The following is a 23,202-nucleotide window of genomic DNA, read 5'->3' as shown; positions in this document are numbered from 1 at the left end:
TCATGACAAAAACAACAGTTCAGAAAAATGTAATGTGAATTTATTGCATGAAAGAAACGCCCCTGGTGTGTGAAGGCCTTAAGCTGGAACCAAAAATGTCTTAATTTTGTAGGACATTTATGACAAGTTAATAACTGCGAATAAAATACACATTCTAGCAGATATAAATATATATATTTTTTATCAGTGTAGCTTTCTGAGCATTTGAGGCCTGAAGCTGGTAGAGATGATTATTGGTCAGTGTCAGGGGAAGATCAAAGTCATTATATGGCAGTTCACTGCTATATAAAACATTGAAATGCATCCCACCTCTTCAGTGATGATAACTCATGGTGTGTTGTGTTGATTCACCTGTGAAGGGAACACCGGAGTTCATCAAGGAGACTCCAGAGTGCACCTACCTGTTCAGCTGGCCCACTGCTCTGGCCTGCGTCCCAGTCAAAACCACCAGCTGCTCCTACAAGTAACAATCCCCCCACCTCCTGCATTTCATCCACCTCTGTACTCTATCACAAGTTACAGTATTTCTGCTCAACCTCTTAAGTGGTTGCAGGCACTTGGAAAATGTGTGCTGTTCAGTAACATATAGGACAAGTTCTCTTAGATGCCAAGCATCACAGTTACATTATGACCAACTTTAAAACAGTTCTGTTACAATAACATAACTAGAAGCTGTTCAGAAAGCTGTACAGACCTTGTGTGTGCGCTCTGTCCTCAGTGATGATCAGGGCCATTCATACGACCTCTCCCCTCTGGCTATGGACTCTCGAAACTGGGTGGTGGAGACCTCTACGGAGGACACGAAGAAACAATTTTACATCAACGTCTGCAGGTCGCTGGTGCAGCAGCGAGGTCAGTGTGCATGCTTGTGCACTTTTGTGCTTTATTCAGTAATACTGTAGCATTCGCCACGGGTTGAAATCATGTCGCAAGAGAGCATTTTGACACTGAATTTCTTCCGATTCATTCAAAGTTGAAACTCTTTCTCACCTTGCGACAGGTTCGTGGAACTGTCCCCCCAGTGCAGCGTCCTGTGTGAAGGTTGGAGAGGAATATGTGAGTCTGGGGCAGGTGGAGTCCGGTCCTACATGGGACAGAAATGTCCTGAAGCTGCAGTACACCAGCGGCAAGGCTTGTCCCGATGGAAGCCGCAACAGGAGCAGCATCATCCGCTTCAAGTGTGACAAAGATAAAGTGGTGAGGAGAAGTTTTCAGTAAGCTACAAACACTAGGTATGATTTCCTGTCGATGGGGTTTGTGTGTAACTGCAAGAGGAAAAGTCTCAATGGATGCTGTCTACTATAGCAGCTTCTTCTCAGACTGGCTTTGAGTCTCTTTGAATCGGTGAAGAGGGTGATTTTAGAGAACATTAAAATATTGGAATTGCCTGGACTGAGGACTTTTTGAGGAACTAAACATGCTGTTTAACACCAGCAACAAGGGATTCAATGATATTCCTCTAGGATAAAAAAGTTGCAGTTTGTCGAGTAGTACTCTCTGATAGTTCAGGAACCTTTTGTGACGAAGTTTGCAGGACTGACCATCACTGAGTGTCAATATTGATGTTTGTTAACATTGGCTTTGTTTAAAGAAGACAGACGTATAGTTTAATGATGTTCTAAAGCAGGAAAACAAGTATTTTTTTCTGTTCTGTTCTGCATTTCTTCACTTCACTCTTCACCCATTCATTAAATATAACTCAGACATCAGAGTCTCAGTAAATAGATAGAACAACAGTATCACTCTCGTTCTTTCATCCGTCATTGGACTATTTATTTATCTACACAGACTTTTGTAACTTTACTCATTTGGAAAAAAACAGGAAAGTAACTTGTTGAACTTGATTTAGTTTCATTAATTTAGTTTAGTTCCCTTATTTGCTTTTAACCCTTTCTTGTGTTAAGAACACCAGGAAAATAATGACTGGTAGATATAAAAGTAATGCATTTCTGTCTTGCATCCAGGACTCCCGGCCTACTCTGATCTCTGCCATCGAGGACTGTGTGTACACCTTCCTCTGGTTAACAGCTGCTGCCTGCCCTCTAAATAGCACTCAACACGACAACTGCAGTGTCACCAACCCTGCTACAGGTCAGACATTCAAAATAAATCAGCATCTCTGTACACATTGTCTATATACTTACATACATGTCACTAGTATGTTCTGCTGATGACCATATAAATGAGGGTGTTGAGATGTAAAAATGGCATGACAAAGTATTTGCAATTTATGGACGTTATATCTGATATTCCTCTGAACTGTGACCGCCCCCTCCCCTAGGTCATTTGTTTGATCTCAACACCCTGACAAAGGAAGGAGGTTACACTGTGTTCGATCATGAGGAACACAGGAAGATGTTCCGCATGAACATCTGTGGAAATGTGCTCAACGCTGGGTGCAGCCCTGAAACCGGTATGTACACGTAGACCCCCCATTTCCTCTTTTAGGTGTTTATTATTCAGCCAATCTCTCTTCAGTCAGTCAGAGACTCAAAGGTCACATGCTGAAGTAACAAGCGTATTCAGAGGGAGCACACACCAAAATCACTTAGCAGGCAATCGAATCTGCATTTGACCAGTCAGAGCTGAAATCAGACAGCTCCTGTTCAGTGGTTGGTCGGGCTTCCACCACAACTCATTTTCAGAGTCACTATTGGTTATTTCATGGGGATGCAGATGTTTAAAAATATGTGAACGTATTAGGGCTGGTCAAAATAGTTGTATTTTACTGATATCATGATATCACACTAGATATCATCCTAGATTTTGGATATCATCATATGGCATAAACGATATCTTTCCCTGCTTTACGGAAAAGTTATGTTATTTTCTGAACTTACCAGGCTCTACCTGTTGTAGCTTTTCTGCTGTGTTTCTTTACCTCCATTAAGAGTTCATGGTTACTGTTTAGTCCTGCTGACATTTATGTTGTTTATGTAACACTGAGGACTTGCGTCACCTCTGTTATCAATAACCATTGAAAAGACCTGAAATTCCAGTACTTGTCAAATTATTGACTGCTCTTTTACCGAGGCTGTAGTAGGTATTGCACAATAAACTGGAAGGCACTGAAGGGAGGACCTACATTGGCCAAGGCTGCACAATAGCTTTGAATTTGTAATTAGAATTATGTTTTTAACATTTTTAACCTGCATCAAAATACACATTTATAGACAATTATGTGATTTACTTCATTCTTTTTTCGAAAGAGAGTGGTTTAGTTGTTTAGTTTGAATTTTTTTCAACATTTGCAGATTTTTGGGAATCTGAGATTCTCAGCGGAATCCACCAAATATCACGGACATTTGGGAGATTTACAAACAAATAGATGAAGAAAAAAACACAACTTCACTTTATGTGTATTTTTAACCTTGAATGAAGTGCCCGTGTTGTGATTTTAAAAAACAACAAAGGGGATCTACCTTGAAGAACTCTATTTTCTGCATAGTTTTAAATACAACTGTATTCGTGCAGTTATTGTAGTAGTAGTAGTTCCTTTATTTCAGACCCAGTGGATCCATATCACATTAAAAAAACAGCACAGCACAGTAAAGATAAAATAAAATAAAATAAAATACAACACCTTCCACAATTTTCAATGTCTAACATACAGACATGCCCGCCAGTGACTCCACAGTTTGGAGAAATATCTGACAGAACTACGTAAAGGGTTAGCCAGAACAGCAATTAAGTCATTTTCTGACTCAGATGCCCTACACATAAATCCATACATCAAGTTGCGTAAAACAGCAGGGCAGGTAGGTACCCCGACACTGACAAACATATGGCTTGCATTGGAGCTTCTTGGAGCTCTCATGCTGTCATTATAAGCCACTGTGAGTTTTCTAATGCTGCCTTGTTTATACCGACACCACAGCTGGGCAGTATACAGAGGTGTACAATATGCTCTAAAGAGTGAGACCTTCACAGATACAGAACACATGCTAAACGTCCGACACAGCATATTTGCTTAAGCATACAGCTTCCGTCGCTGCCTATAGATATCTTTGTCATCAGACAGGTCATTTGAGATAATATGGCCCAGATATGTAATCTCACCACACTCACTGAGTGCAGTGCCAGACAGATAGAAGTCAGGGAAAGTTGCCTGTCTGTCCTCTCTGGTTCTGGCCATCATGATCTCACTCTTTTTAGCATTGAACTTTATATCAAAATCAGCACCATACTGTGTGCATACTTTCAGCAGCTGCTGGAGACCAGCACTATATGGACTAAAGATGACCAAGTCATCAGCATACATAAGGTGATTAATGAATGAGTCACCAACCCTACAGCCTGGACCACATGCATTTAAAAACAGAGACAAATCATTCATATACATGTCAAAAAGAAAAGGAGACAACATTCCAGACACCATTGGTCACATGGAAGGGAGCAGATGTTACATTCCCCCATCGTACTCTCATTGTCTGATGAGAGTACCAATAAACCAAGATTCTGATTAAAAAACCAGGGACCCCAACTGTAGATAATTTAGAGAACAATTTCTCGTGGTTGATGCGATCAAATGCTTTAGAAGCGTCAATGAAGCATATGAACATGGTGGAATTCTGTCTATTATATTTATATTTATCTAAAATGTCCTTTAGTGCAAAAATACATAAATCAGTGCCATGCTTAAGCTTAAAACCAAATTGGTTGTCAGTAGTCTGGACATACCTCTCAAGTCTCCTCAGTAGAACTGTCTCTAGCACTTTGGACATGACACTGGCCAACGCTATTGGCCGATAGTTATCTGAGCTGTTCAGCTTCCCCACTTTATCTTTGATAACTGGTAGCAGCACAACAGAGAGCATAGAATCAGGTAACACTCCATATTATTATTGTAAAACATCTATATGCATGTTGCGTTCCAGCTGTGTGCATTAAGGATGGCGCGACCGTGGTGAGCGGCGGTGAGGTGAGCAGGAAACTGGCTTACAAGGATCATGTTCTGGAGCTGACATATGAAGGAGGAAGTCCCTGCCGAGCAAACCCCAACCTCAAACACAACACCATCGTCCACTTCATCTGCAGGTACTTCCCCCTCTCTCCCGTGCCCATGTTTTCTCCTTAGTGTTTTCTTCACTAATGATTGGTTGATTGGTTTTTATTCATGGATTTTCACATACTGAAACAAAAATCCTAACGATAACATGTTGAAGTAAAAACACTAACCTATATATATATTTTTTTTTATAAATCTAACAAGAAGTGGTCAGCCAGTTAGTTTTTCTTTAAACTAAAATTAAACATTCTTTTTTTTCTGGGATAATTTAATATTTTGACAGTTGTTTCAGCCACTTCAAATCGTTTTTTTGCAAAACACCAGTGATGTATCTGTTACTATAATATGGAAATATCGAACTATGTTTTTAATATTGCATTGTGTTTTTACAGGCCACCTAACATGAGCTCAGCCCCGCCAGAGCCCGTTCTCATCGATTCCAACGCTGAGACCTGCACACACTTCTTCTCCTTCCACACACCCCTCGTATGCGAACAGCTGGTAAGTAGTGTTTTGTGTATCTGCCACTGTGATGAGTCAGATGAGCTCTGTAAATCTCAGTATTTCTGGTCTGTTTGCATAAATAAATCAAACATGTAGTTTAGTTTAGTTAATTTATAAACGCTTGAAAATTTGAATGAAACTGATTTTTAAAAAAATACCTGTAAACACAGAAGAAAAAACTATTTAAATCAGAGTTTGAAAAGGGATCACCACAATGTTTTTTTTCTTCTCTCACTTGCCGCTCAGGTCTTTCGTAGTTATTGGCTTTTTGCAACAGCAAAAATATCCGAAAAATAACATGGAGCATTCCTTTTGCAAATTAGCTCTACATTGACCATTTCACGCAGCAAATTGGATTTCAGTTGAGTGTAGGGGGACAACAGTCAGCTTCTCAAGGATAATCAAAGGAGACAGGAATGTAGCATTGAATTGTTTGGTTCTGTAGGAATTGTATCTGACTTCAAACTCCAAGGATCAAAATAAGAAAATATTGCAATAAAACTTTCTGCAGCCATTGTGTAGAACAAAAACTGTTGAATTCCTCAGCTTTGAGTGTGGCTTTTTGAGGCCTGAAAGCTATTACCGAGACTCTACACGGAGGTACCACTGGCATCTTATTTTCTTCCTTTTTTATTTTTCAGGTAAAGTGTTCAGTCCAGAACGGCCCTGCTTTTATAGACCTGACTCCTCTGATTCATGTCAGTGGATACTACACAGCAACAGGTCAGTAATCCATTCTCAAAATAGAGATTACATGTAGTATAACATGCATCATGTCAGTATAGGTTTTCACCAGTGTGCATCATTTATGGGGAAGAAACATTAATGTCAGATTGGCTGTTTGCATATTTCTGTTTCTATCTTCCCAAATGTCACCTTTCAGACGAGGCAGTGGAACAAAGTGACGGATCTCCAGACTTCTACATCAACATCTGTCAGCCTCTAAACCCCATCCCCGGGGTCATCTGCCCCCCTGGTGCCGCCGTCTGTATGGATCCTGATAATGGACCACCTGTGGTAAGGCCCTCAGAAAACACAACCACAGACTCACACACACACTCTCACTCACACTTTTTTCAGGAAAAAGTAGATAAAGGACCATTTACCTTGACTTTGCTTTCATGCGGTTTGATGCCTTCACGATGGAAACTAAAGGAAATAATTTGGGACTGACGACATGAACAAGACTCAGTGGCACTCAGTGCAACAGGAAAACATACACAGCCATTGTAAAAGACTGCGTTTAGTTCCACTTTTTTATCACGTTGTGTATGTATGCTGTTTGTTATCAATGCATATTACATGCTGCACTTTTCACAGAATATATTTAAACAATATATATGTATATATAAACTAACAAAATTGCAAGTTTGTACCACAGCGTATTAGGTCCATTGTAAGTAAAAGAGAGGGGGTCAATATTCTGAGAAAGAACTCTGAGTTTTAAGGGGTAAATTTGAAGAAAAAAAAAATACAAGAAAGATGTTTTTGTGTCAAGGAACAACATTGCTTCATTTTGCAAAGTTGGATTAACCTCATCACCACAGATGCTGCCACTTGCCACGTATTATCGTTGCAGTGGATGAATTTAAACCTTGCATTCCGATTCATTCTCAAAATGAACACTTCTTGATGGAGTTTTACTTTCTCTGTAGGCGATTTGTTCATTTTTAACGGGGGCAATTTGTTTCGTTCTCCTGCGTCCCCGTGAATGACTCTTTCGGTTACTCCTCCCAACTTGTATAGTTTATAGTTTAGTGCGTTTCTGACAGAATGGTGGGACTTGGAGGCAAAATTGCAATTACAAATGCTTCTGCTACTGTGCCATGGATTTAACAACAGACAGCACAGTAAGCCTACTGTTATTCCAGAGCCATGGAAGGGTCCGTAGATGATCATTTTTACACAAAGCTCAGTCAGGGAAAAGTGAGACAATTGAAGGCATATCATGGTGGTAACACTACTGGGGTTTAAAAAGGTATGTTATTCAGCTTCAGCTCTTTTTATGAAGATGAACCTTCTTGTCTTTAATTGTCTTCCTGTCACTTTCAATAACTTTGCCTCCCTATTCTCCCTTTAACTCTCTCTTTCTGTCTCTTTTGAAGGACATTGGTCGGACTACCAGTGGTCCTGAGATCAACAGTGCAACAGGGGAAGTGTCCATCTCTTACAGCAGCTCCACCAAATGTGTTGCTGATCCCGCACAGAACTACACATCAACCATCATCTTTACCTGCCAGAGAGGCCTTGAGCTGGTCAGTCAGCGCGTTGATGTCCTTTTTATAATACAAATAATCACACATGCGCTGTTTCTTCACTTCTTTTTATATCTTCATCCAGGGCTTTCCACAAATGCTGAGGCTGCAGAAATGTGTCTACTTATTTGAGTGGGCGACTCCTTTAGTCTGTTCCGATGCCACCCATACAAACACCAGCGGTTGCCAGCTCACGGACTCCCAGCTCCAGTTCACCTTTGACTTGTCCACGCTCTCTGGTGAAGTCCAGGTGAGTTCCATGGACTAAAATATTCCCTTCACCTTGTTAGGTCATTTTTTTGCATGGTTTGTTTTATATTTAAGGTAAAGATTGAATATTAAATCCAGTTATTCAATTATTTACATTACGTTACATTAACAGCCCAGTGTAATACCATGGTACCGCCAGCCGGGGTATGACTTCTTTTGCAGTCGCGTTATTATGGTAAGGATGTCCTCTGAGCGAGGAGAATGGCCCTGGTGGCTCACGTTACTACAGAAAAAGAGGAATGAGCAGAGGGGTATTCAGTTGGTTGCAATCTGCAATCACACCGCTATATGCCACTTGTAGGACAGTGTTCCTTTTAAATGTTGTAGTGAAGATAAGTTTCTGTATGTTAGGTACCGGCGAGCTCCAGCATGTACCAGATCAACGTCTGCGGCTCAGTGGCTGAGCCGGCCTGTAAGAAGAGCGCAGTTTGTCGGGTGTCTGGTTCTGGTTCAGACAGGTCGGCCTCATCATTTGGCATCAGCAAAGCCATGACGATGGACTTCAAACACGAGGAGGAGGCTGTACTGATGCAGTATGGTGGAGGAGATCCCTGCCCACCCGGTAGGTCCGCTGTAATGACTGTGTATTACCCCAAAATTGAGCGTAATAATTGGATGACGTCATAACTTTTGGGAAGCAACTTGAACAAAGTAGTTGACGCATCTGTTTGTGTGTCGTAGTGACAAACGAGGGTGAGGTGTGTGTGTTCCCCTTCACTCTCATGAAGAAGTCGTACACAGACTGCACCAAAGACGGGAGGACAGATGGCAGGTTGTGGTGTGCCACCACATCCAACTATGACACGGACCAGAAGTGGGGATTCTGCAATGCAGGTGACAGATCCATTTGACAAGTTGTTTTGGGAAGTTTTGGACGGATGTAGAGCAGGCAGACAGGAAAACAGAGTGATAACAAAACATGAGGAAAGTTGAAAAATGTCCAGAGTTTATAAACATAAAATAACTAATCTCTCTCTAAAGTGTTTCAAAGCTGCTTGGTGCATTTATGACACTAAAAACTGTTGTTTTTCCAACCTTCCAAAGTGCTTTGTTGTGTTGAATCACTGCTCTCTTTTCTGAAAGCCATACTGCCTTTTTTCCCTCTCTCTCTCTCTCCCTCTTCCAGTTTCTGATAAGCGTCAGTCCTCCATATTGTTCTCCTGCGACCAGTCTGCAGGCCGTGGATCTCCACAGTTGCTCTCCGAGACGGAGGGTTGTTCAGCCACTTTTCAGTGGCGCACCAGTGCCGTTTGTCCACCCATGAAGATGGAGTGTAAGCTGGTCAGCCAACATCAGACTTACGATCTGCGAACCCTGTCCTCCCTCACTGAGGCCTGGAAGTTTAGCCACAAAGGGGATTCGTAAGTCTGCTTCACTCAACACCTCTTTATAATGCATTGGTTGACTTTAATGATTAATGTTTAATCTATTACATGTATTCATCTTTTATCCTTAATCCAGGCTGAACAGTGAAGCCAAGTGCTTTAAATTTGCATTTTCTCCTCTGGTTGAAAAAAATATCATAAGCCTGCATATAGGCCAAAAAGAAATTGGTGAAAAACATGAGTGGACATTTCTTGAGTCATGATTTTATTCAATTATGACACTCTTTCCTGTTCATGTCCTCAGCTTCTTCATCAACCTGTGTCAGGGGATCCACGGCGGATTGCCAGGTTGTCCAGAAGGAGCAACCGTGTGCCGCCACTCCGCAACAGGAGCCACCCAGACGCTGGGCCGAGTTTATACCCAGAAAATGAGCTACACTGGTGGGTAATCAAGTCATGTACAGTTCTGTGAACTTGATGTTGGACTTCATGAGGAGAATAATGATATCTGGAAGTTTCTAATATCCTAGGGTCAACATTTGTATGTAATTTAAGAATAGCTAGTTCACAATCAAACTGCTTCTGCAGATGGAAAGATCTCCGTCAGCTACTCGGCAGGAGACGATGTCTGTGGTAACGGCGTGAAGGCCAAGACTGTGATCCAGCTGAGCTGTGGCTCCACCGTTGGACACCCGGCACTCATCAGGTAGCACACTGCTCTAGATTTGAGTTTGAGTTAAATTTTTACCCCCAAAAGTAAGAGAGTAATAAAATGATTGTTTTACATGTGCATCTGCGTCATTTGCTCTTTTTTATTACCGATGACACAATGAGAGCCTACAACTCATTTACAATTTGTCTTGAGGATGTCTAACTGTAAGTTAATGAAAGAACTGTTTCTCTACAAGCTAAACTTACTGTGGTTAAAGCATCATTTTAAGGCACATTGCCAAACATTTCCCAGCAGATTCATGGTATTCACATGAGTCAGTTTGTCTGCAGTCAATATAAATGCTTTACACTGAAGTAGAGTGTTAAATTGACTTTATTCCCCCAAGTTTTTGATCTTGATCAGTGTCGCCACATTTCGATGAATACAAAGGCATTTATTACAGTGTATGATCTTCCCTTAAGGCAATGTTACTTACTTAATGTAATCTGACCGTTTCAGAGAATTTATTTGTGTTTGTTCTTCGTTTTTCGAGTTGGCTGAGCCTATCTCATATCTGTCTGTTTCTGTGTGAACAGTGTTAATGAAGCATCATGTGAGTTTGTGATTGGCTGGGAGACGCGGTCAGCGTGTGCGGTGAAGCAGCGTGAGGTGCTGATGAAGAACGGGACGATACAGGTTCCCGACACTGGTGCCAGCCTCAGTCTGGGATCGCTCTACTTCAGGTGACACAAGCACACAGTGCTGCTCCAAACATCCATTTTATTTTCTCCCTGTGTTGTGTGTTGACCCCACATCTTTTTTTTTTCTCCTCTCAGCCAACATCAGGCGTCTGGAGACATCCGTCCCAACGGCGACCGCTACATCTACCACATCCAGTTGTCCGGCATCACCAACAACTCCTTGCCCACCTGCCTGGGTGCCAACATCTGCCAGGTCAAACTCAACGGGCCCTACAGACGCAGGATTGGCTCCTCCAACAAGGCCAAGTACTACATTAAAGGTAATTTATTGCCAAAGTACACGACAGGGCTGTGAAGGCGGACTAGTCAGGGTGATGATGTTTTGCGGTCCTGTTAGCAACACGTCATATAGTGCCATATAGTCTCATTATATTAGAGAGAAGGCACACATGTCGGCCAATATCTCTGAAACTAGGCAACTCACACCAAAACAATTAAGCTTTATAAATAGGGCTACAGGTAAGTATTGTAATTATGTATTTTCAATTTGGGGGTGAACTGTCCCTTTTTAAAGTTACCATCTCCAAAATCTCTGTTTTGTACTCTTTGGTGTCAATAGGCAGTAATTACAGATGTGTTTTTGCATCTCATTTCCCAGAGAAACACCCAGTTCATTAAAACTGCAAAAGCAAGGACCTTCATCAGTGAGCCATAGTCTCCATCACCATAGTGTTTCCTCTTTCAGGGATAGATAGTGACTTAACAGACACTCATGTTGATAAAAATGTATTCTATCTATCTAAGATTATTACTTCAAAGTTTCATCATCTTTTGAGCAATTTAACACGGTATCATGTTTGTTTCAGTGTAGCTTCACTGTAACAACAAGCTCTCTGTTTCCCATTAGTTCACTGCAGACAGTTAAATCACATTCATGTCAACAACGTCTCTGCTTTCTGATCAGGGGGAAACCTGGACGTGATGGTGCCCTCTGACTCGATGTGCGGCCGGGAGAAGACCAAGACGGTGTCGTCCACCATCATGTTCCACTGTAACCCCGCGGCAGGCGTCGGCATCCCTGAGTTCATGCTGGAGACGGATGAATGCCAGTATCTGTTTGTGTGGCACACAGACGCTGTGTGTGGTCTCACGTGAGTGGAAGCTTTTACACTGGAATATCGTTTTTACTCCAGACGGCAGACGTAATCTTCCTTCTCGATGTCTTTGCAGGACTGTCGACGCGCGGTCTTACGACGACGACGGCGAGGATCCGGCTCTCTCCAAGCGGAGCAAGGCGCTGGGGGTGATGCTGAGCCTCCTGCTGGTGGGTCTGTCTGTCTGTCTGCTGGGGCTTTTGCTCCACAAGAAAGAGAGGAGGTGAGACCACCAACATCCCACAAATGCAGGGGAAGCTGAAAGATTTCAAGAACTTTGTTTGAATTCACACGAATGTCTGTTTCGTCAACAGAGAGCTGGTGATCCAGAAGGTTGCTGGCTGCTGCAGGAGAGGAAACCAAGTCTCCTATAAATATTCCAAGGTAGGTTGATCTAATGAATGAATCAATCAATTCAATCAATATGCATGTTTGATTACACATTTTTCAGTGTGATCCCATTTTCCAGCTACTTTGTTAATTGGAATTGAAAAAAAAATGATAAATCTTAGTTTTTATAAAACGATCCAGAGGGGTAAACATGAAGCAATACAGACTGATGGGTAACTCCATCCAATTGATTGGACCGTTTTGGCAAATGCCATCCTGCCAATTTAAACCTCGCATTTACACACGTATTATTGAAAAAAAATAGACTCAAAGCATATAAATGCTTCCATCCCGTGAGATACAACTATGATGCCCAGCTGGTGCAGACTGCTGCAGAGATTAAAATGACATCAAATCCCCAGGTTAACATGGACGAAGAAGGGGGTGAAGAGGAGATGGAGTGGCTGATGGAGGAGCTGGAAGGCGCTCCCACATCCTCTACCTCGTCCTCCCACCGAGGGAGGAGTAACCACGGCAACGGTCACATCACGACCAAGCCGGTGAACACAGACGGCCTGCGCTCGTTCTCGCTGGACGAGCAGGACGACGACGACAGCGAGGACGAGGTGCTGAGCGTGCCGGGAGTGCGAGTGGTCAAATCCTCCCGACCCTCCAGGAACTCGGCGGCCCATCGCAGCCCCTTCCTTCAGGTGAGTGTCATCCCGTCGTCCGGGTGTTTCTAACTCGGCGCTCAGAACCTCACAGAAGTCCTTTGTTTCAGGAGGAGAGTGACGAGGACTTGGTGGGTCTCCTGGACGAGGCCGACAGGAAGAGGAAGAGCAGCAAACCTCGCTCCTCAGGCCTAAACAACGGTAACAACATGGCAGCCAATAGGAAACGGGACGAGGATGACAGTGATGAGGACCTCCTCAGGGTGTGATGTCACTTCCTCATCCCGCTGCATACCCCCCCACACATGCACACACAACCAACCTGAACTCTTCTTTCTCAGTGAATGTCTCCATAACAGCAACAGCATATTGAAAGCAGAAACCTTTCCTCTCTTTTGGGATTTTGTTTTGTTTTGTTTTGTTGGACTGCACCTTTAATTGGCCTCAGACTCTATCCAGTCCACTGTCTACAGACTGTCGATGTTAGGACATGGTTTCTTATTTATTGATAGCTGATTATTTAAAATGTTCTGCAGGCGGTTTTTGACCTGCATTCTTTTTTTCTCATATTTTCTGTCCATGATTCTGAAATTAAATAATAAGTCGCTTCGCTATAGTTACTTCAGTCTTGCCACAATTATGCAATATGGACTCTTAAAAATCAACCCCGGAGGCACACAAGGCATCTCTTTTTTTGTTCACGTTGACTCCACAATGAGGCACGTCAGTGAAAAGATGTAAATTAAATGTTTTTCTTTACCTCAAGAGTTTTTGAAATGAAATTGTGCCATTGCTTTAGCACTTTATTGTAGCATTAAGAAGAATAAAGTTGTCTACGTGTCTCATTGCAGACAATGAAAAGAGAAACCTTGGCTACCTTTTTGAGGTTGATTTTTCATTTTTTTTTTATGTCCACGACTGTATTTGATAACTGTGGTGACATGTCCAGTTTAATAGCTTAATAGATTTTCTGAGGAAAACAACAGCTGGGCTTGGCGTTGAAGGTGGCGGCTTGTGTTGTTCTAAAGGGAATGAAGACACCCGTTTGTCTTTTTTTTTTTTGCTGTTTACAGATGCTATAATAGCAGATGTTTTCACTTTCTTTCCCCTCAAAAAGAGAGCGCGATGCCTTCCTGAAGATGAACTCACTTTGCATTTTTATCGATGAATCGTGTCCAGCGACAGATTGATTTTTTTGTTTGTTTTTGTTTTGGTCTCGTTTTGAACAGAGACATTGTACATAGAGGATAATGTTCTATAATATGGACGTTTTGTTTGTCGTCTTCACCCGTGAATTGCTCTTGATTTTGTTTTTATGATTATTTAAAATGATTGTCTGAGTTGATTATCTGTACGGATCTCTGCTCTGTTTGGAAAATGGAGATGGCCTTAAGTGTGAATGGATGGTTGATGTGGACAGAGGTTGAAAGTGAAACTCGAGATGTTAGTTTAGGTTGTGTTTTTTTTTTTTGAAGTACCCCCGCCCCCTCGCCCCCGTCAGAGCCATATTGCTACAGCACTAATGTATGGAAGTTGGGAATATTTTTTATTTATTATTTTTCTTGCTTGCACGCTGTCGTACATTAAAGGCTCAGTTTTGGTATTCATGTCTGTGATTGTGGATGTTGCTGCAGCAAAAGTGAGATTTGAACTCAGTGAAGCCAAGTATTTGTAATGCTGTGATCAGCCTGTTTTAGCCAAATGCATGTGGTGATGGGACATAAGAAAGAAGCAAAGCATTAAGGTGTCAAGAATACAGGCCGCACGTTACTTACACTTAAACACATTCGCTTCTTACTACTCACACTAGTGTTTTCACAAAGGATGTCAGTGATGGAGGGAGATCCAAATCAAACCCACATAATCAGAGTCATGCGAGTAAGCCGACACAGTAGAAAGGACTTGTGTGCAGGTTCTTTTTCTGTGGTCCCAGCCAAGGACTTTCTGGTTGAGTGATCAATAGATACATTTATAAACTCCTTTTATCAGTAAATATGCAATTTTTTTATTTACAGGTGTTTTATTCTCACCTGGCCAAATTAACTGAATGAACAATCTGAACGTTCCACAGATTGACTAAACCACGTATTGTCGGTGATGTACGACCTTGGGAGAGCACCGAATCATTTATTGACATGATTTGTATTGATTTACAGTCACAAAACCAAGTGGACTGTCAGTCTGTATATTTATCACATCATGTACATGGATTACAATTCTTCCTATTCAATCCACAGGAACTAAAGTTATTAACAAATAAATAGGTGATGCTACAATCAGTCGATAAAAAATCAATAAAAATTATATATATATATATATATATATATATATATATATATATATATATATATATAATTTTTATTTTATTTATTTTTTTCAGGGTATTTCTATAGCTTTCTACACAAAATTTGTTACAACAAGTTTTTCTAGGATGCCGCTGTCCAAAACACTGACAGAAAATGGCAAAACAATAAAAAACAAACAAAAAAAAACATCTTGAAATTGGAAACATCAGTATTTTATATGGATGAGTTTGGGATGTGCCATAATGATTAAGGAATAGAGAACTGTTCCTTTGCAGTGGGTGTTCACTGACTGGTTTCCCCGAGTTACTTATCATGTGATCTGTTCATTTGTGATGGTGTGATTAAGACGGAGCGGACATTCTGAAGAGTTTTCCAGGTTAAATCCAGCTTTGAGAGCACGAAGAATGAGTTGATAGTACACGGTACACAGGGCAGGTTTCCAAAGAGCAATTGAGTTACAAATTAAATGTCAAGAATCCATATTTATTAGTCAATTACCAAAGTCTTGCGTGAGTTTAAATGGAATTGAGCCTCTTGTTGGCAGACTTGGCAGACTTATGTGAATTTTAATTTTCAACATTTATTCAGCGTGTGGACCTCAGCTGTTGCTCTGAACGCTTTGTGCTTCATGACCCCGTTAGAAGGAGGGTTCGAACGACATCAACCTGTGTTTGGCACTTTTTAATCAGCTCAACTCCCCCAAGGAGACATCATAGCACTCCTCATTACAGAGAAGCAGATGGTACCGTTTTGTATGAGAAGTCCTTACTTCCATCCTCTGTTTCTGCCGTATTTAGCAACCAAAGTTAGCGTGGCTCATCTGCATGGTACTACACTGAACCTTCTTGTCATTCTTGTGCTTCTTTTGTGTCTATAGTCCAGCAGACACTTGCTTTGGGTTGTGTGAAACTGATGCAGCGTTTGAGATCAAGATCCAGAAGTTAAATTCAGAAGTAGACAAAAAAAAAAAAGGATTTGTCGGATTAAAAAAAGCACAAGAAATGTTCTGTGATGATTCGGTACTATGGGAGATCATTGTTATGTTTAAGTTTGTGTAACCTACCTTGTCTTATATGTTTTTTTTTCCAGCTCTTTGCCTGTTTTCCTATTTAAAAAAAAAAAACATTGATGTAAAAAAATATTGCATTATTTGAATAAATAAGATCTGCTGTTTATCACTGCTGTGGAGTGATCACATGGTCTTTGACTAATAATCGAAGCCAGTATACGAGCTTTGACTTGTCTAGAATGACTTGAGGCTAACTTGAACTTGGAAATAAATTGAGAATTGACTTGACATCTGGACTCCACTTTGACCGGTTTCAAAGGACCCCAGACTTGACCTGGGTTCCTCCTAGATGAGGCTTTGGACTTGGAGTACCCGTGACTTGTCTTGGCCATGTCTTCGAGGACTCAAGACCAGTAGGACTGGTCCTAATGTCTCTACTTGACTTAAATCTGTTTCCAAGGACCCCAGATATGAATTGGACTCATCCCAAAGAACTTTAGACTTGCATTTGTTTTGAAGGTTTAATGCCTTGTCTGGAACATTCAGGGGATCATTTTGAACTTAAGACTTGACTTGGACTTCTTGAATGACACTAAATCCTTAGAACTGTCAGAGAGTTAAACGTTGACCTATTAACAGCGTCACTGTGTGCACACATGCTGGTGTTAATGAATCCCTGGTTAGGCTGTTTAAGTGACACTCTTGGTCTGACGTCTGCAAAAAAATGACAGACGTCCGTCTGTGGACCTTGGCTTCTGCTTGTCCTGTTTAAAAGGACAGATGTGTGAGTGGTCACTCTGCAGAGGGAGGCTCAGCATCCACTCTGGCAAGGTCGTAGACACATAGACCGTGATAGAAATTGTTAAGAGAAAAAAAAAAAACACTGTTGCAGCCATGACCAATTTTGACGACATCTTGGAAGAAGCTGGGAAGTTCGGTCGCAGTCAGAAGCGCATCTTCGCCCTGCTGTGCATGGTGTCGATGCCCTGGGCCGGCGTGTACGTGGGCATCGTCTTCCAGGGTTTCACCCCGGATCACTGGTGTCGGGACCCCGCGGTGGTGGAGAGGAGGCAGGCGTGCAGCTGGAGCCCGGTGGAGAGTCGCAGGCTGACGCTGCCTCGGGAGAACAGCTCTGGAGCGCTGCAGCACAGCAGCTGTGATCAGTACGAGGTGGACTGGAACGCCACGACGCTCACGTGTGACACAAAGGAACTGGACCTCAGCAAAACCCCCACAACTACCTGCAAACATGGCTGGGAGTACGACTATGAGGGCAGACAGTCCTTCGTCACTGAAGTAAGTAAGCAAATAAAATGCAATCATCTTGATTTTGAGATCAAGATGATGCATTCTGTCTGTCTGTCTGTGCATAACATCTGAAGCTAGAGCCGGGAGGTAGAGTTTCAGGAAATGTGTTCTGATTGACGTGTTTGTTGTCCCAGTTTGACCTGGTGTGCTCCGATGGATGGTTGGTGGATATGTACCAGGCCACTCTCAATGTGGGCTTCCTGGTTGGGAGCATCGCAATTGGCTACCTGGCCGACAGGTGAGGCTGTGATCGGGTTCATGCATCGCAACACTTCCTTCTCGCTCATTCGTCTCCCAGATTTCATTTTAAGGGAGAAACGGTTAAGACGGGAGATGCTACACCTATTTTACTAATTGTAAAAAATTGTTGCTACAAGATTTCTAGCATTTGAAAGTGATGCCCGGAGCAACAATTCCATCCCCTGTTTGTGTCTCGGCCTCCAGGTTTGGCAGGAAAATGAGTTTCCTAATGTCCAGCCTGCTGAATGGGATCTCAGGAATCCTGGTGGCCGTGGCTCCGGACTACGTGTCTTTGCTTATTTTCAGGACGCTCTATGGGTTCGGAGTGAAAGGGGGCTGGGTGGCCGGATACGTGCTGAGTAAGAGCAACCTTCAACCTTGCAGCTGGGATTTACAGTCCAACGGAGTTGTGAAACCTTTCTACGTCTCTCCCTCTCAGTCACGGAGCTCGTGGGGGTGGAGTACAGACGCACGGTGGGAGTCCTTTACCAGATGTTCTTCAGCGTCGGCATCCTCTTCCTCCCTCTGCTCGCCTATTTCATCACCGACTGGCGCTGGCTGCAGGTCGTCATCACCATCCCCTACATCCTCTTCCTGTCCTACTACTGGTGAGAAACATGTGGTGCTTTACACAGGAGGTGAAGTCTTACTTACAACCTACACAACATCAAATGTGTTGTCCCTGCGTCATGAAAGTGTTTGTGTTTGCAGGTTCATCCCGGAATCTCCGAGATGGCTTCTCTCTCAGAAGAAAAATGCCCAAGCCGTGGCGATCACAGAAGCCATGGCCAAAGAGAACAAGAAGACCCTGTCGAAGAACATCGAGGTGGCTGCTAGTTTAGCGAACACACCATAAGACACCAGATCAGACTGTGTCCAGTTCACTTAAACAAACGTAAACAAATCTGGATCAAAAATAAGTGGGATGCAACTGACATTTCACAGTTAAAAAAAAGAAAGAAAAGTCTTATATTATATTGTCTCACTTATATTAAACACATTGCAAAGCTTCGCAGATGCAAATTGTGAGACATAGTTTTAAAAGAAAGCTAAAAGTTGTATGTTTGATCCTGCAGAATCTGGCGGATGATAACGTAGACACCTGCACTGCCTCCTTCATGGACCTGATCAGAACTCCAAAAATGAGAAAACATACTTTAATTCTCAGCTACAACTGGTGAGTGTGTTTGTTTTTTTTTTTTTCTAGTTATAAGTGATCATTTACAAGTTCAGATCTGTTGTCGAACATGGTGTTTTGTAATCTCTCTTCATTCATTAACCACCGTTTTAGAGTTGATTCACTTTTAAATTAATCAAACAACAAAATCCTAAATGGTGGTAAAATTGTGGTTTAAAATAACATTACATAGTTATTTTTATTCATGCTTTCACTATCTTGACCAGGCGCCAACCTCTGTTTCTGAAAAGTGAAGCCAATACTGAAGTGTCTTAAACTTGCATTCTCTCTACTGGCCATCAGGGGGCGACTCCTCTGGTTGCTGAAACATAGTCTGATTGCATGGAAGTCAATGAGAAAATGGTCCTACTTCTCTCTTGATCTATTATCTTAATCTAACAATCTAATTATCTTAAGTAAACATTGTAAACCTGAGTTTATGGTCTCAGTGTCTAGTTTCAAGTCTTCTTCAATCCAGCAGGGTGTGGTTTAGGGCGGGGCTACCTTGTGATTGACACATCGCGTTAGTGTTGCTACTGTTGCTACCTATGTAATTAGCTACTAAGATGACTTGAACGCTTAGCTGTAAAGTTGAATTATTAAGCTAACTTTTTTTAGCAGCTTGACACCAGAATCCAGATGGATCCAGATCCAGTAAGGTTGGTGCTCGGGTTGCTGCTCTGCTGCTTGTGTTCATCGGATCTCTCCGTCACTCCTCCACAGTCCAAATTTGGTCACTTCCGTTCACTGGCCACACCCAAAAAGGCTAAACTCAGGCTTCAGAACCGTAGTCCACCATCCATCATGACATCATGATGACTACGTCCACTTGTTCTATACAGTCTGTGATCTCGACACTTTTACAAGCTGCAGTGAAACTGTTTCAACAGTAACAACAGTTTTAAGGTTGAGTTAGGGTAGGAATAAAAGACCCTTCTCATATAATGACTCATCTTTGGTGTACAACAATGACCCTCCCTCCGTCTCCTCCAGGTTCACCAGTGCTGTGGTCTACCAGGGTTTGATCATGAGGCTGGGCATTCTGGGAGGAAACGTCTACATCGACTTCCTCATCTCTGGCCTGGTTGAGTTCCCCGCCGCCTTGCTCATCCTCTTCACCATCGAACGCATCGGCAGACGCATTCCCTTCTCCTCTGCCAACATCGTAGCTGGAGCCGCCTGCTTCATCACCGCCTTCATACCTGAACGTGAGTCTTGGGTGTCTGGTGGAGGACAACACATCCACATGTCATGAGGTTAACGTTCCTCTCTGTGCCTCAGACATGTTCTGGTTCAAGACGGTGGTGGCCTGCATCGGCCGGCTGGGGATCACCATGGCCTTTGAGATGGTGGTGTTCGTGAACACTGAGCTCTACCCAACGTTTGTCAGGTAAAAGGCACAAACTTAGTTGTTTTGTTTAGCCGGGATGTACCTTTCAATTTGCAGTCCAGCTCTTGTTTCTACCAAGGTTGAACACACTCATTGTTTCTTTGAATTAAAGTGTTAAGTAAATATGTAAGAACCACAACCAGCTGACAAATGTGATTAGCATTTGCATACTCCATACATTCAGGCCATCAACGCTCAGATTTATGGGGGAAATACGTGAGCATCAGAATAGTGACCTGACATAAATATTTGTTGGTCTGCAGGAACCTGGGCGTGTCTGTTTGTTCCACCCTGTGTGATGTTGGAGGCATCGTAGCTCCCTTCCTGCTCTACAGACTGGCTGTCATCTGGCTGGAGCTGCCGCTCATCATCTTTGGTGGGTTTTATATATTATTATGGAGGTAGAACATTAGGTTAGATATCCATCCTGAAGGGAAAAACACATTCCCCCCCCCAAAAAAACGACAAAGTCAGCTGGTATTTCATCATGTCTTGAAACGTCATCTCTTTCCTAAAACGTTCTGATCTGGTCCGGTTCAGTGTAAGTGGCACATTTTAAGTTGTTGATCAGTTCGATTATGGGCCAAAGGACGCACAAAGATATATCATACTGAGTGGGATATTTTACATTTGGATTTGTCAGTGCCATTTGGCGGAATAACCGTGTGATGGCGACATGCAGTGGCGTGCACAGACATTTTGGGGGGCAGGTGCTCAGTGAAAAATAAGGGCACTTTATGCGGCATGTAGAACTGACGGCTGCCTTATTATGGCAGTGTGAGATTTAAAAAATAAATAAACATTACAGGCACATGTTGAACGTTATATGCTATTGTTTTATTTCCCACAGAGCTGCTCCCCTGGGCTGCCTGCTGTAGCTCCCTTTCTTTTTCCCTTCTTATCCTCTCCTTTCTAGGCATTATGCTGCAATTGGTAAATAAAAAGAGACCAACAATATGAATAAGACTGTTTGGTTATATTTCAACAAGGCACAGGGCTACTTTTTCTGCAGGCAATTGGGTATTGCCTGTTTGTCATTTAGCAAATACATTACTGCAAGTGTTAATTATGTAGGCCTAGCCTAATGTAAACCTACACAATAGCCTACTAAATCTTCATCTTAAGTAAGTATACAGATAGATTCACATGCTGTAGGATACCAATGACAAACTCTACTGGTGGTCATCATCATGTCATATCTATTACTGATTTTGGGTAGCGTCTAGCTTGTGAGCAGCCGATAATTTATGCCCAGCTGTGTGGCGTTGAGACCGGCTACTTCACAACAGAGACAAATAAATGCAAGTTGCAGCTTGGCAACTGAGGCGCGTTCACACTGCTTTTATTTTGAAAATTGACCGGATTGTCTCGTGTTTCTTTGTGTGAAAAAAACGAACTTTCAAAAGGGCACTTGCTTGGTCCAGAGGGCAAGGGCAGGTGCTTTAGCACCACCTAGTGTCTACCTGTGCACGCCACTGGCGACATGTTTCTAAAAGCTAACGTGCTCTGCAGGGTCTCTGGCTTTCGTGGCTGGTGGTTTGGTGCTGCTGCTTCCTGAGACTAAAGGTGTGCCGCTGCCCGAAACCATCGATGACATTGAGTTCCCAGAAAGGTGAGTACTGGTATCCACAGATTATTTTTCTCAATTAAAGTGTCATAAAATAGTAAAATAGTATAGTAAATAGTAAAAAAAATGCTTGTTGTTATTTCCCACAGGCCGAGATTAACGTTTTCAAATGCTTTCTTTTATCTTTTTTAAATAGTTGCCAATTATTTTTCAGTTGATCAATTACTCATTGCAGCTTTATTTTAGATAGAAGCTTGTACTTAATGTTCATCGTGTGTGTGTGTGTGTGTGTGTGCGTGTGTGTGTGTTCAGAGTGAAGGAGAACGCTGCACTGAAGAACCAGCAGTTGGCCAACCTGCTGCCCAACGACGTATCAACCAACAAAGAACCAGCAGCTGTTTAATCTGCGTCTGTGACCAAGTATTTATTTATGTTGTTTGAACAGTGTTGCTTGTGCTTGTGGATACGGATAAGTAAGTACTACATAAACTCAGGGTTATTATGTAATAAGTACAGAAATGCATTCATAAATTAGTACGTTTTCTCCATATGTAACTTGGGTTCCAAGGGATTTAACATTGGTTATAAAAAAATGTATAGTTATAAGATTTCAGTACAGGTTCATTTGGGGAAATCAGTGGTTACCACAGCAACAGCAAGGGTGGTTTTCTACAAAACCAAATGCTTGTCAAGCAGCAACTTTGTCACAAACTCATAACAGCAGTGACGTATGTATACATTGTTTCTCCGTCACAGCACAACACAATCTTGTGAGATCTGGCAACTAAAGTTTGCGAACCCAAGCTTAATAATTTTCGTAATGCTAAATATGGTTAGCAAGTTAGCCACAGTATATTTCCATACATTCCTATGAAGATGCTCAGGTCTAAAATGACCCACATCTTCCGCATAGAGCAAGCACACTAGCATTCCTCACTTCAAGCCTCATTCTCTGAACGGAGGAAGGAAAATTACTCTCACCTAATGATGTAAATAAGGATTATTTAAGTGTTCGCACTTGGAAGTTGATTCACCAAAAAAATATTTCCTAAATAATGTAAGTGTCTTTTTGGGCCCAATGGCATCACCTGACAGACCTGGGAAGTTTAATTTCATAGTTTGACCACAGTGTAAAATATGCTTCAAAGCCTGTTGCTCTTCCTGGGTTCTTGCTGGCCGTGATCGATGCAGTTATACAGAGAGGCCTGTTGCTTGAGTTGCTGCTTTTTCTTTTAAAGCAGAGATTTTGCATTCAAAGCCGAGTGAGAGAATGTCATTGTCCATAGTGAATTTCAATGTAATATAATGTTTCAGTGTCTATAATACTTTGCGTAA

General features: G+C 42.2%; 2 protein-coding genes across 2 annotated transcripts in view; both read left to right on the top strand.

Moving 5' to 3' along the window:
* The window catches only part of igf2r (insulin-like growth factor 2 receptor), a 38,832-nt gene extending 24,359 nt beyond the window's left edge, over positions 1–14,473 (top strand). The window contains exons 29-51 of the mRNA XM_084030062.1: positions 360–463; positions 719–852; positions 1,001–1,197; positions 1,965–2,091; positions 2,282–2,413; positions 4,878–5,037; positions 5,401–5,509; positions 6,154–6,235; positions 6,396–6,529; positions 7,618–7,767; positions 7,853–8,017; positions 8,389–8,599; positions 8,719–8,871; positions 9,164–9,398; positions 9,667–9,803; positions 9,951–10,068; positions 10,611–10,757; positions 10,851–11,035; positions 11,680–11,866; positions 11,946–12,092; positions 12,184–12,253; positions 12,622–12,909; positions 12,981–14,473. Coding sequence (XP_083886188.1) covers positions 360–463; positions 719–852; positions 1,001–1,197; positions 1,965–2,091; positions 2,282–2,413; positions 4,878–5,037; positions 5,401–5,509; positions 6,154–6,235; positions 6,396–6,529; positions 7,618–7,767; positions 7,853–8,017; positions 8,389–8,599; positions 8,719–8,871; positions 9,164–9,398; positions 9,667–9,803; positions 9,951–10,068; positions 10,611–10,757; positions 10,851–11,035; positions 11,680–11,866; positions 11,946–12,092; positions 12,184–12,253; positions 12,622–12,909; positions 12,981–13,139 — 3,531 coding nt within the window. The 3' untranslated portion in view covers positions 13,140–14,473. The remainder of the gene's footprint in view (positions 1–359; positions 464–718; positions 853–1,000; positions 1,198–1,964; positions 2,092–2,281; positions 2,414–4,877; positions 5,038–5,400; positions 5,510–6,153; positions 6,236–6,395; positions 6,530–7,617; positions 7,768–7,852; positions 8,018–8,388; positions 8,600–8,718; positions 8,872–9,163; positions 9,399–9,666; positions 9,804–9,950; positions 10,069–10,610; positions 10,758–10,850; positions 11,036–11,679; positions 11,867–11,945; positions 12,093–12,183; positions 12,254–12,621; positions 12,910–12,980) is intronic.
* A 2,448-nt stretch (positions 14,474–16,921) lies between these two features.
* Positions 16,922–22,717, top strand: LOC311026455 (solute carrier family 22 member 2-like). The gene is made up of 11 exons (XM_084030026.1): positions 16,922–17,481; positions 17,628–17,731; positions 17,938–18,092; positions 18,173–18,341; positions 18,445–18,559; positions 18,810–18,910; positions 19,904–20,118; positions 20,192–20,300; positions 20,564–20,676; positions 21,813–21,912; positions 22,180–22,717. Exons 1-11 carry the CDS (start codon positions 17,080–17,082, stop codon positions 22,268–22,270), a joined length of 1,674 nt encoding a protein of 557 aa, XP_083886152.1. The 5' UTR covers positions 16,922–17,079; the 3' UTR covers positions 22,271–22,717.
* Positions 22,718–23,202: the final 485 nt, after the last annotated feature.

This window comes from Eutrigla gurnardus, assembly GCF_963514095.1.
Source record: "Eutrigla gurnardus genome assembly, chromosome: 16".
In the NCBI taxonomy this organism is placed as follows: Eukaryota; Metazoa; Chordata; class Actinopteri; order Perciformes; family Triglidae; genus Eutrigla; species Eutrigla gurnardus.
Note: the sequence above shows the minus strand (reverse complement) of the source record. Positions and strands in the feature narration are given on the sequence as shown.

What these genes read in the sequence shown, in the direction of transcription:
- LOC311026455 (XM_084030026.1), top strand. Translation starts at nt 17,080, where the DNA reads ATGACCAATTTTGACGACATCTTGGAAGAAGCTGGGAAGTTCGGTCGC. An exon ending in GACAGTCCTTCGTCACTGAA is followed by an intron (nt 17,482 to 17,627) that starts GTAAGTAAGCAA and finishes TTGTTGTCCCAG; the next exon opens with TTTGACCTGGTGTGCTCCGA. An exon ending in GGTGGCCGGATACGTGCTGA is followed by an intron (nt 18,093 to 18,172) that starts GTAAGAGCAACC and finishes TCTCCCTCTCAG; the next exon opens with TCACGGAGCTCGTGGGGGTG.